Source organism: Mytilus galloprovincialis, chromosome 6 (genome assembly GCF_965363235.1).
Source record: "Mytilus galloprovincialis chromosome 6, xbMytGall1.hap1.1, whole genome shotgun sequence".
Taxonomy (NCBI): Eukaryota; Metazoa; Mollusca; class Bivalvia; order Mytilida; family Mytilidae; genus Mytilus; species Mytilus galloprovincialis.
The window spans coordinates 8,185,360-8,199,573 of NC_134843.1; the positions used below are offsets into that span (position 1 = coordinate 8,185,360).

Consider the following 14,214-nt stretch of genomic DNA (forward strand, 5'->3'; position numbering starts at 1 on the left):
ATGTGAATATATATGTTCAAACTCTTTTAGGTCATTTTTTAGTAGCAATAAACAAAAAAACTATGTCAATTGGACATGCTTTGTTACTATATCTGCTCTTGAATTTTTACTAGATAACATTTTTGTTCGCTTTGGAGATTCCGTATATCGTCAGGTTATCGGAATTCCAATGGGGACTAACTGTGCACTACTTATTGCGGACCTATTTTTGTATTGCTATGAGTTACAATTTATGACAAAAATCAGCAAAGACCCATCGAAACAACATCCGATACACAAATTTAATAATACTTTTAGATATTTGGATGATATTTTAGCTCTCAATAATGACGACTTCAGTATGTATACTAAAGAAATTTATCCTGTTGAACTTACTTTAAATAAAGCTAATACTAACAATGACCACTGCCCTTTCCTCGATCTTGATATATATATCATAAACGGAAAGCTTAATACTAAAATTTATGATAAAAGAGATGATCTCTCATTTCCTATCGTTAATTATCCATTTTTAGATGGTGACGTTCCCTTGTCACCATCTTACGGAGTTTATATATCTCAACTTGTACGATTCGTTCGTGTATGTAACAATGTTTTAGATTTTAACGAGAGAAATGTATGTATTACTGAAAAATTATTACACCAGGGTTTTCGATATCACAAACTAGTCAAAACATTTACTAAATTTTATCATCGGTATAAGGACATCATTCGTAAATATAGCTCAACATGCAGACTTCTTATACGTTCAGGTATTTCACATCCAATATTTTATGGAAATATTCTTTATAAAGCACAAAAATGTCAGTATTCACCTCAGAAGCTAACAAAACCTTTAAATAGACTTATTAAGAAGGGATATAGTTACGATACTGTTGTCAGGTCAATAAAGATTGCATATTTTGGCGTTAATATTGATTCACTTATAGAGTCTTTGCATCGGAACTAAACACATTTATTCTTGATAAACCAGTTGTTGGCATGACACGGGTTATGTTCTTCTCATATATGTTATGATGGTATGATACTAAACCCATCACGGGGAGGATTGTGCCTGATATTCATAATGAAGACATAATTTTTCGATCAGTTTAAGTGAGGTCCGGAGCTGGCATGTCAGTTAACTGCTAGTAGTCTGTTGTTATTTATGTATTATTGTCATTTTGTTTATTTTCTTTGGTTAAATCTTCTGACATCAGACTCGGACTTCTCTTGAACTGAATTTTAATGTGCGTATTGTTATGCGTTTACTTTTTCTGCATTGGCTAGAGGTATAGGAGTAGTATATATTGTGTGGCAGCAGCAAATATTTTTGCCACGTTGACAAAAATTTGTTCCCGCTAGCAAAATTGTATAATATATTTGTTGAATAATATCAAAATATTGGATTTTAAAATTTGTAGAAATATAAAAGACTGTTTTGATTTTTTCACACGTTGCATTTTGCAGACGTCAAGAAAATTACATAATATAACTGTTGTATAATATTAAATGAAAATTTTGTTTTTTCACTTATAAAAGAATGTTTTGATTTATTTTCCATCGCATTTAACATATAGACAATTTAAATTGTTAATATTTTGGATAAAGAAGTTAAAAGTAAAACTGAAAAAATAGAAGATTAAATGACTTCGCGTTGAGAGAAGAAATTTTATAAAACTTTTAAGTTTCATTTGTAACAAAAAATGAATAAGAATTGAAAATATATTAATTAACCCTAACCCTAGCGTATATTGTAAAAACTATTATTATTATTTATTAAAACAATCCATACTCAAACATTAATTAAACCTTATCCATCTACCACTCTTATCCCAACCATATATCACGGAATTAATTACCCCTAATTTATTCCCTAATTAGACTATTGTTTTTATTTCTCATCCGGGTATTTAATTCCTCAAAATATTTGCATAATGTCACCCATCAACACCATGTTTATATTCATCATCATTTGTTTCACAATGTCAGCTGTTTCATGCTCGCATGAATTGAGAGATGTATGCACAGTGGAGGGGGATACTCTCCATTGCAGATGGACTGGAGCAGGGCTCTACAACACCAGAATCCGACTAGATGTAAAGAAAGTCGTATTCGAAAGATTTTTTGTTGCCGGACAATTGGACCTTGCAAATAATAGAGACCTGCATTCAATTGAGATCAAACAAGGAAATTCTAAATGCAGCAATGTTTTAGCAGCACCAGAAACAATAACAATTGTTAATGGTATACATTGTGATGTAAGTATATAGGAAATTAGAAAAGAATAACAGAATAATAAGAGCTTTAAAGTAATCACGTAGTATTGTCTCTATATGTAAAGTGACTAGAAACAACCTAAACTATGAGCAGATCTTATATATTATTTATTAATTTTATTGTGTAAAACATTTCTTACATTATGTATATTTTTTTTTACAGAATGGAGTCATAGCTTCTACAACAACAACAGCAGCAACAAGAGTAACACCAGGATCCACATTGTCAATCGGCACCACTGATAAACAACTGGTAAGCATTTATCTGATATTTTTTTAATTAAAACGTCCGTTTTGTTTTCTATTTTTATTAGGAAATACATGTACATGAACGAGTCAATTTGTATTCTCTATAGTATAGTGCTTAAAAACAAATTAAAATGTGAAGGATAAGATTTTTTAATATCAACATTTTCATGAAATACATGATTTTATTTCTTTATTTCAGAAGTCAACACCACATGCACAGGAGGAAGACAAGGGTCTAGATAATATTAAGATCATTCTTATAATGATTTTTGGTAAGTATCTAAATTTAATTTATTTATTTGATTGACAAACAATATAAAAATAAAATAAATAAATAAAATAAAAATATATACATGTTCTAATAAAAACACTTATTTATAAATAAGAAAAAGATGCGGTATGAGTGCCAATGTATTATAGATCAAAGTATGACCTTCAACACAGAGCAAAAGCTCACACCAAACAGTAAGCTATAAAGACAATTCAAACAGAAAAACCAATGGTCTAATCTATTTATATATATCAATATATTTTATAATTTTTAAAGTAAGTGACATATTCAAATTTATCTTTACAGCATCTCTAGCATGTGTTATGCTCTTGTCGCTGATGTTATTTTGCATCTGCAAAAAGAAGAGAACTGCAAAAACCAATTTCCGCCAACACCAATTCTCCTTCAATGTCGATGCAGATTCACTATCCGAAATAGAAATTGCAGATTTTGTTAATACACCAAAAAAAACTGTTTAAGTTAATATCTATCTCTGTATTTACTACTTTTTAATTTGTAGAATATATCCTCATCGCAATTTATGAAAGGCTTCAAGAAATTATAAATTATTTTTTTCCACCACGTGAAAATAACAGACGAGTAGCCCCAGCACAACAACAACCACCAAGAATATTGAGAAGATCAAACAGGATATCTATTCGGCCACAGAGACTAACCTATGATTAATTTTCTAAACTTTTAAATTTTATGAAATTTTTTAAATTTTTTTTCTAAATTTTATATTTTTTTTATTTTTTTTTTCTAAATTTTATAATCTTTTTTCTAAATTTTATAAACTTATTTATACACTGTTATCTAAATTTTAATAATCACTGATGAGGATGTATTCTACAAATCTACTTATATTATGAAAAATTATATCACCAAAACTTTTCAATTTTCTTTCATTTGATTTATTTGGATTAGTTACACTTTATTTTAATTAAAGAAAAGATTTTGATTATACTCGCATTTCTCTACTCTCATTTTATTATATTGTAAATAGTAGTATACATGTAGTTTGTTTTTATAAATTCACCTTAGTTTATATGTTTCATGCTCATTCAAACCATAAATTTCATTATAAATCTATTCTTTTCATTAAATAATCTACTTTCTCTGGTATTAAAGTTCATTATTAATCTATTCCTTTCATTAAATTATTCTTTTTAGTTTTCCATTTACATATGTTTAGTTTTGTAATAGAAATAAATTAAATTAAAAAACAAATATGATTGGTATTATTGTATATATGTAAATAATATATATATGTATATAATGTTTGGAGAACTTTTTGTTTTTATGTTTACTTTATCATCATTTTCATCTTTGGAATTTTTTCATATGAGAATTTACAGCATCCAAATTTAATTACAACATATTATCGCATATTTTATCATATTGTGTTTGCTTAAACTTTTTTTCTTTTGTTTTTATTACTTTTTATAGTGCTATATGATTAAGTTAAACCTAGAGATAAATATATAAAAATTCTTGATTTGTAACCGCTGTCATGGTGCTTTCTATAACATGTTTTATGTGAAAAAAATGGTGCATTACAAATGATGTAAGTTTTTTATAACCAAATTTCATTTGATAGTTCTCTTGTTTATATTATTTACAATTGTTATATAAATAGTGCAGAAAACTTGATTTGTTTTGAAACTTACTATGTTGTTTCATGGAATAAAGTATTTGTATTTGATATGTGTTAATAAATTAGACTTTTCTTAAACTTTTCCCACTGCATTGCTACCCCAATCAATGTGGATGATTACCAGTTGACACCATTTGTATATCATCTAGAAATTTGCAAACAAAAACTTTGCTTAATTAATTTTTATCTACTTTAAATTTATTAATTATAAAAGAAATATGGTTTAATTGCTGATGAGACAACTCTTCAAAGAGGTCAAACCACAAGCTTCAATCTCAAATCTTGTCAAGAAAATGAAATATTTACACAGGAAAAAAGAAGCTAGCTGAAAAAAAAGTCATGAACAAAACAAGATTCACCATTTACAATGATCCAAAGAAAAGAAAAGAGCATATCTAGAAATTTGCAAAACAAAAACTTTGCTTAAAACATTTTTATCAACTATTAATTATAAAAGATGGTAATCCACAAGCTTCAATCTCAAATCTTATCAAATGAAATATTTACACATGGGAAAAATTAGCTAGCTGCAAAAAAGTCATGAGCAAAACAATTAACTACGATCCAAAGAAAAGAAAAGAAAAAAGTAGCATGTAGGGGGAAAAATAGAGAGAGAGAGAAAAAGGAGATATGATCCACCATTGAAAATATGATCCAAAGAAAAGATGATCCAAAGAAAAGAAAAAAGTCGCTTATGTTCTAACGAAGGAAAAAATAGAGAGAGAGAAAAAGGAGATAGGATTCACCATTGAAACTATGATCCAAAGAAAAGAAAAAAGGTGTTTTAACGATGAAAAAAATTAGAGCGAGAGAGAGAGAGAAAAAAAAAAGGAGATAGTAATGAGATGTAAAAATAATCGTCAAAATCCAACTCGATTTACCATTGAAAATATGATCCAAAGAAAAGAAAAGAAAATAGGTTTTGTTTTAATGAAGGAAAAATTATATATAGAGAGAAAAAATAGTAATGAGATGTAAAAAATAACCATCAAAATCCGGTTCGAACAAATCTATAATATATAATTGATCTTAAATAAAAACAATCAAAATTTATTGAGTAATGATCACTTTTCAAATTTGAAAGGTGATAAACACTTTATATTTAAACTGATGAACTAAGATTTAATGTAAACAGAAGGTGTATTATCCAAATACTGCCGCAATATTGGAGATCAATCTGACATGAAAAATCGCGATCGGGACAGATCTACACTGAAATTACATATGAATTAATAAAATGGTGTAACATGGATAATGGAAGGTTGGTGAGCCTTTAGGAGTAAATAAGTGTTGGAAACTATTATTCATAATTTAATGAAACGGAAGCTTTATTCCTTTATTAACGCGGTACACTCAATTCTATCATAAAGCGATAAAAATGATGAACCAGGTTGAGTACATGAGGGGATTTGGTGGAGAAGTAGAGCGGGCTGAGTTGAATTTTGGAAGAAAGAAGAACATTGCGGTTACACCGTACAAGGGATATGTTTATATCCACATAGGCAGTTTAACAAGTAGCAGAAGCATAACTCTTGGGACTGATGAGTTTAAAGAGCTATGCAATCTGAAGCCAGTTCTTTTAAAAGCTGAGGCAGAAATAAAAAAACAGGTTAGTGATTTCTAATATTTAGCAGTAAATATTTACATGAACATATAGCTAAATTATTATCGTTCAGCAGCAAATAGTTGAGCGTGATATATATTTTATTCTCTAAGAAATAGGAGCGATCTACAAAATTATTTTAAAGTAAGATATTGCGAGTGTTTAATAAAAGCACCAGCTGCAGATGTTTCACCTTATATGTTTTTTCGTAAATTTCACTACTGCTAGTAAGTACACATAATTTTCAAAGTTATTGAAAGCGAGTAAAAACTATATGATAAACGTTCTAATTATCCTTCAACAGCAAATAATTGAACATAAATATATACTTTATAGGTTTAATATACAACAAACGTTTTAGTTAAAAGTAAGTTATTGATAGAGAGTATTTACAAGCGGCTTGCGTTCAGCTGCAGATATTTCACTTGTTTCTGGGTTGATTTCACCACTGTTAGTATTAATTTTCAAAGTTATTGATAGCAAGTAAAAAATGTTTTGATAAACGTTCAGTTGCAGATATTTCAACATTTTTGTTTCTAGGTAAATTTCTCAACCGCTAATAAATACGAATTTCTTTCCCACAGCAAACGTTGATTTATATGATTTCTTACACGTTCAATTGTTTTTATTATATATTAATTTTTTTAGCTGCAAAAACCTAGCAGGAAAAAGAAGGTTATAGTTGTTGAAGAGGAAGAAGAAGAAGAAGAAGAAGAAGAAGAAGAAGAAGAAGAAGAAGAAGAAGAAGAAGTAGAAGAAGAAGAAGTAAAAAAAGTTACTTTGAAAAGAAAGGTAAAACAACTTTTGTTTTTTTTTTCTATGTAAATCAAAATAAGTAGTTATAATTTTCAAGTTTATGAATTTAAAGTAATTATCCAATTAAATGTACCATAAAAAGAAAAAAAAAAAAAAAAAAAAAAAAAATTGAAAACATTGAAATAACTTTAAAATTTTAAGATGATTTTCTATATTATGATATTCTTATTTTAGAGAAAGGTGATTGCTATCAGCGATAGCGATGAGGAGGCGGGAGTGTCAGAGTCGGACGTCAGAAAGGTGATTGTTGCAGCAGAATCTGGCCCGTTCAAGGGGCTAAAGAAGAAAAAGAAAACAGCTGGAGCTGGATTCATACTTTCTGAAGCAGTTGAAGATGGCGAGTGAAGATAACACCAGTAAGTGATCAAATTTTTATTCTGTTTCTAATATGTTCTTATATACAATAGTTAGGATAGAAATCATTTATAACTTAGCAACATTTTTCCAATCAAAGATTGATTTATCAATATGTGAAATACTCGCTTTAAGATAAAACCATTGCCTTTGATTTAAAGCGATCTCATTTCTAAGAGGATCATTTCTCAATAATACAAACAGTTCACTATTCAATATACATGTATTTACAAAAATATCTTCAGATAAAGCAAAAGTGTCCATTTTATTACAAAATAAATCGTTTCCGCTACTGTTTCGTTTAACATCATCAGATATGAATGGAGGATCATTTTCACTGTTTAATGGCCCATTTATTAATATAACTGCTAGAGTTATCGAACAGAATAACAATCCGACAATTTTCATCTTTGCACCAAGCCAGTGCAGTTGTGGAAACTGGTCACTGATTTCAGCTGTATCCATATTGATAAAATTGTAATCATGCTCATCTGTCATTTTAAGTGAATATTCTTCCACATTTGCACTACTCAATTCATCCTTTTCATTTATTTTAGAAATCTCCATTATGAAATCCAATTTCTTAATACAGGTGTCGCACTTTGTTCATTTGTTTTCATGCATGTATCTGTAGATTTATGATGTGAAAACTATTTTACTAGAGTTTATGTATCTTATTTATTTCTTTTAGCCAATCAGAACAGAAAAAGGACAATGGGAGAAGAAGTAGAAAAAAAGACACTGAGTGAAAAACGAAAGCGGTCAGCTCCACCTTCATTAAGAACTTTATCTGTTGCATGTATTTATAATAAATTAACAACAAAATGTGATATTCAAATGAGAGATTTTTTTTGTAAAATTCCCTCACCAATTTTAATTATTTTTATGGATTATGCAGACTTTCAATTTGTTTTAAATCCTGGATTTGCCGAATTAGATGTGTTTAATGCTGCCGAGGAAATTTTTGATCAAAGATATCAATTAAATAAAATGATAAGGGAATGCAGCCATTTCACATCTGAAGAGATATTCATTCATTTAAAGAACGTCCCAGGGTCTGTTTTAAATTCACTCGGACTTTCGTTCAATAGGGAGAACTTTTCCGATATTTTAAGGAAAATATTAAACATGCGATTTTCACGTGTTTAATTTACCAAAGAATATGTCTCATATATTTTAATCTAAAATTTAAGAAATTTATTTGTAATATTTTCATCGTGTTTGAAGGTCTTTTTCCCCATTGCACAATGTATTTCACTGGTGCGTTTGAAGGTGTAATTCCCCATTTTCATAATTGTGTTTAATTTACCAAAGAATATGTCTCTTATATTTTAATCTAAAATTTATTTGTAATATTTTCATCGTGTTTGAAGGTGTTATTCCCCATTGTCCAATGTATTTCACTGGTGTGTTTGAAGGTGTTATTCCCCATTTGAAGGTGTTATTCCCTAAGGAAAATATTAAACATGCGATTTTCACGTGTTTAATTTACCAAAGAATATGTCTCATATATTTTAATCTAAAATTTAAGAAATTTATTTGTAATATTTTCATCGTGTTTGAAGGTCTTTTTCCCCATTGCACAATGTATTTCACTGGTGCGTTTGAAGGTGTAATTCCCCATTTTCATAATTGTGTTTAATTTACCAAAGAATATGTCTCTTATATTTTAATCTAAAATTTATTTGTAATATTTTCATCGTGTTTGAAGGTGTTATTCCCCATTGTCCAATGTATTTCACTGGTGTGTTTGAAGGTGTTATTCCCCATTTGAAGGTGTTATTCCCCATTGACATAATGTTTGAAGGTGTTATTCCCCATTGTTCTAATGTTTGAAGGTGCTATTCCCCATTGTTCTAATGTTCGAAGGTGTTATTTCACATTGTCCTATGTTTGAAGGTGTTATTCCCCATTGTCCTATTGCCTTAATGTTTGAAGGTGTTATTCCCCATTGTCCTATTGTCATTATGTTTGAAGTTTGTTTGAAGGTCCATTTGGGTTTTAAAGTTATGTATTTTCATTGGGGTTTTTAAGTTAAAGTCGCCATTTTACCATGCTACTCCCCATTGCCCTATGTATTTCACTTCCCCAGGTTGATAGCAAACGGATAAAACTTAAATATGTTGATATATTTTATTATAAAATCATATATTTATTTACATGAAATAAAATATTATATAATTATTGTACAGTGTGTTTTCTTTTTCTTGAATTTATTACGGATATGGATTTTTTTTTCAATTTACAATTGTATTAATGTTTTTCTTTTAATTTTCTATGAAAATATGCTAGCGAATGCACATTATCATCCAGCAAGTGTCTCTTGTCATCATATGGTGATAGTCCACTTTTCACAACCTTCACCATGTGAATCTGATGGTTGAAACTTCTCAAAGTGTACATATGCGAGAGTAGTGGAGAACAATTGAACAAGGTGTTTTTATATTGTTCGAATCTAACATTTCGGGTTTTAATACCCTTTGCTACTACAGTTTCCTTGTCGTCTGCGGTGATAAAACTATACATTTTTGCTCTTAGTCCGATATATTCCACCATTTGAATGGACTTGCATTCATCTTTGAATAAACCAATAATCGATTTCCTGTCTTTGGTGTAAAGAGGGTGATCAGCTGGATAATTTGAAAAGTCATATAGCTCACTGTTTAACGACATGTCTCTATATATGTCATCAGTTCTCACATGCATAATGAAACTGTCAGTATCTGTGTAACATAATGTTACATTCTCCTTGTATAGTTTTTTCATGTGGTTGTAGTAGTAATCAACCATGTGCGCCTTTGACAGATCGAGAATCATTTGTCCTAGGTAAATTGGTTTGTTGAAGAAAATTTTTGTTTTGGTTTGTAGCACGCCGCACAAGTGGTCGTTGAATATCTTAAAGCTTTTAAATGATGATTTTGCAGTAAGTTTTTGAAACTTATCCCACCTATGACAGAGAGAGAAGTTGATATGTTTCCGCAACGATTCCATTGATTTACCGAAAATAGCATTGTTGCCATTTTTAAAAAGTTTTTGCTCGAAATTGCTAGTAGCCTTTTTCCTCATTTCGGTATTGAAGTCAATATACTGTTTCAACCATGGACGCTGTTCAAATGAAACTATATTGTGAATCTTCTTCAAAACCAAACCTAGTTTGAGGTATAACTTTAGATTCACATAGTGCAAGATGTAATGCTTTTTATCTTTCAAAGTAGCTAGCAATTTGGTGCTCGGTTGGTATTCTTTCCCATCATCATTTGCTTGCTCATACAGATGACGTGAATGAGGTGAAAGCATTTCATTTGTTATCACTCCTTTTTCAACTGCAAGAGGAAAATCATTGTGAAGATCGTGTAAGTTATCTGGGTAATCCAAATCGCATTCAATGACATATCCGATGTCAGCGTTATTGGATACATTTAAGACATTGAAATCGTTTATTTCCTCTTCTGACAACCACTGGAATTTCCCCACAGCTAATGGCATGCTCATGCTTAAACCGTATAAATTGTTCGCATCTACATACATCAAGTATGAAGTTGGTAAAGCTGGATCATAATTGCTCAAGTAGGGATTGTTTGCTTTTGCATGTCTGCAGCTCACCATTGTTAAACCTCCTCGTATACTCTGCTCAAAGAAGAGCCACATTGTAGGATCTGTCAATAGCTCAAGTCTCACACCAGTCATTTTCAATGCAGATTGCCAGGAAAGCCCTGGAAGAGTGTAATAATTTGCAGGGTCGAGGGAATAGTTCGTTATCCACTTCTTCCTGAAAGTTTCAAATACATCAGCTAATAATAGAACGTCAGTTTTTAGATAAAGATCGTGATATTCGCCTATATTCTTAATATTCATTTGATTCCATACCCGTTGCGCATGTTCATACTCGGTTTGACTAATTGTTTTCTCTGATAAATTGCTGTAGAATTTGTCTATAGAGGGTAATTCAGTTTCATTGAACCTTGCTGCATTGTCAATGTATTCGTAAGGATATGTTCCTTTTTTCAACAAAAGAGCAATCCGCTTATCATCATCAAATTCTTTTGTAAAATGTTTAAATGTTTCTTTCGGATTCTCCTTAGACATTGACGATACCAATTCCTCTAGTGAACAATTCAAAAACTGGTATGAATCGATAAAGCGCAGATTGGATAGGTTGAAACTGATGTACTTTTCTGCATTCGTGGCTATGCAGCCAATTTCTTCACTCTTGAAAATACCTATCGAGGAACAGATTAAATGTGCATCAAACTGTTTCAGGTTATGAAATATAACTGGCACGAATGTGTGTTCTTTAAAATTAAGATTGCAATCTCTGCATGAAGCGCCACGAAATTTACCTGAAACATGTGCATGGTCTCGAACGCGGATAGTGGAATCTGTAAATTCTTCCATGCAAATGTGGCAATGTGTACTTGATTGAAAATCTTCCTCATCTTCAACAGTCATGCACAAGGGTTCAGGATTGTTCAAAATAGCCTTTATACGTTTATTTTCGTCAAGAAGACTATGAAGGAAGTGTTCACTAACATTTTCACCTCTATATATTTTAGGTGGTTGAGTGTATCTGTCATCGATGCAAACAACTTGATAACCGTACCCGCATGGTATCAACTTTGTTAATTTCGTTGTGCTGGTTCGATTATCTTCTGGCTCTTCAGTAACCATAGGTTCGCAAAATGTTTCCATGTCAGCATAAATAACAAATGATGTTTGTAACTGTTTGGCGTGATCTTGAAATGTTAGTATATCGTCTACCCCCTTGGTGGGATATGTCACATGTTGAGCTTCAAATTTTGAGCAGTATTTTATATGTTTCTCTAAAGTATGTTCACTGGTGAAACCTGATAAACAGAATCTGCAATACTTATGACTGCGTCCCAAGCATTTTGTTCGATATAAAAGTCTATTGAGATCTGTAATCAAACACCAGTGACTTTTATTCCCACTTTTCAAATACAATAAGTCAACTTCATGATGAGCTTCTCTTAGACCTGTTACATGGAGGGGGAAAAATTCACCCTCTTCAAATCCTAACACCATTACTGAAATGTTATTCTGCCTTTCAAATTTACTCACAAATGATGGTGCAACGGGCAATTGTATACCTTCCATGTTCAATTCATGTTCATATGGGATGTAGTGATGCACTTTAGAAGGGTCACCTGAACACGTAGGATGTATGGATGCTATAATAGCATATACAAAACATTTTTCATCTAAGTTTCTTATGTTGAGTAACGCTCTGGTTGCAGCAAGAGTTCTTGGTAGGGGTATATACGATCCACCGCCTAAAGGTTTATATTTAGCTGTATTAATCTCAATGTGTTTAATATGATCTAATGACCAACCGCTCCCATTTCGTATATACTCATCAAAACTTTTGAATATTTTTTGATATGTCACATTAATATCATGTTCATCATCTATATTTGCTCTATCAACTAGATTCGATGTCTTCGAGATAAAATGTGCATTATTCTTTAAATCATTACCACCTTCACCTCCATTCGGCTTGATCATTTGCACAAGACAATTCATATACCACTTAATATGACCGAGTTCATCACACATCTCTTGTAAATGAGTTTTTACCTCATGCTTAATTCCAGATAAAAATGCTAGAAGATCATACTTTTCCCCATTATCCTCATTCGGATAAATGAAACGAGCTCGTGCTATTCCCAAGAGAGCAGACTTATCCACACTTTTATGTTTGATTGTAGTATGTGAATTTGAATCAGTGTTTCCTGAACCAGTCTGATAAGTTGTATGATCGATGTTGCTATGTTTAAACAAATTTTCCGCTGAATCAAAATGTCTATCACATTGTCGACATGGAAATGTACAACTGTTTCTCTGGTGTCTCTTCAGTTTGGAAGGGTGATCAAACAGAAGTTTACAATAATAACATGAATAGACCTTAACCGTAAGATTTGATCTGTTGTCATTATCAACACTCAATCGATCATTTAACTCTCGCAACTGCTGTTGATATTGAGGGTTACTGTCAGGATAAAGACGCAATAAATCCTCGCAGAAATGATCATCAGCCATGACAATTGTGATATCAATAGCACTTTCAACGTTTTATATATACTACGCGATCGTGGACTAGAACTAATAGGCGAACATATGTTATCTAAATATTTATTTTATTAATTAAATTTAAAGGTACACAGTGTAAATATACAAATAGACAATATATTATATACATATATAAATATAGACAAATTTAAAGAAAAATACAAGTGATTGATTGAAGTCTCCAATAGTTTTAAATAATCCACTTCTTCATTACAAATGAAATGATAACCATTTACTCTTTAATCTTTTGCGATTTTGCGATTTTTCCACATTTCTTAAGAATTTTTCAGGAGACATCTTGATAGCTTTACCCTCTGCTGCACCATCATATTCATCAACATCCATCCTATTTTCCTCTTGATTGTCTGATTTTGATCGATCTACAGTTTCTTTTAAATTTTTCAATTCTGTTTTTTGCAAAACCTGACCACTACCATGTTGTTTGGTTACATCTTCTTCTAGGTTTATTTCTGTTTTTATACTGTCACTATCTTTACCATCATATTCCTTTTCTTTTTCTTTCACATTAACAATTTCACATTGGTTGGACATATTCATCAATCTTTCATATTTCTCCTTGGGTAATAGTATTAACTCCCGAGTCATAGTATTTGAAAAAAGATGATATCAATGTTGGAATAATAACAATTATCTTCAGTAAACGTTTTCTCCTCAACTGAGGTGTTATATTATTAACTACCACAGCACGAATGAACTTTGCAAAAGTTGAAAGATTCCTTTTAACCCTCTCAGACAATGGTATGACGCTTTTTAGACAGTTGAATACTATTTCTACTAATAGTTGTAATTGTCTGTGGTCCGTGCTTTTTATGATTTGAGCAGATTGTTCAGGTGTAGTGTTCGCCAATAATTTAAGGAAGCTTCTACTTGATTCTTTTAAAATCATTTTGGTTGATAA

The 14,214-nt window shown here is 30.8% G+C and overlaps 2 protein-coding genes across 3 annotated transcripts; both read left to right on the forward strand.

The window, feature by feature from the left end:
- Positions 1-1,282: 1,282 nt before the first annotated feature.
- On the forward strand, positions 1,283-4,483 carry LOC143078853 (uncharacterized). 2 transcript variants are annotated; one of them, XM_076253857.1, is made up of 4 exons: positions 1,283-2,240; positions 2,422-2,511; positions 2,707-2,779; positions 3,085-4,483. In XM_076253857.1, the coding sequence occupies exons 1-4, from the start codon at positions 1,917-1,919 to the stop codon at positions 3,255-3,257; spliced, it is 660 nt and encodes a 219-aa protein (XP_076109972.1). In that variant the 5' UTR covers positions 1,283-1,916; the 3' UTR covers positions 3,258-4,483. The 2 variants fall into 2 exon arrangements, with proteins under 2 accessions (XP_076109972.1, XP_076109974.1); XM_076253859.1 differs by having other exon boundaries at positions 3,299-4,483.
- A 1,298-nt stretch (positions 4,484-5,781) lies between these two features.
- Positions 5,782-9,393, forward strand: LOC143078854 (uncharacterized). Its single transcript, XM_076253860.1, has 4 exons — positions 5,782-6,044; positions 6,687-6,830; positions 7,029-7,210; positions 7,900-9,393. Exons 1-3 carry the CDS (start codon positions 5,814-5,816, stop codon positions 7,197-7,199), a joined length of 546 nt encoding a protein of 181 aa, XP_076109975.1. The 5' UTR covers positions 5,782-5,813; the 3' UTR covers positions 7,200-7,210; positions 7,900-9,393.
- The last annotated feature ends 4,821 nt before the right edge of the window (positions 9,394-14,214 follow it).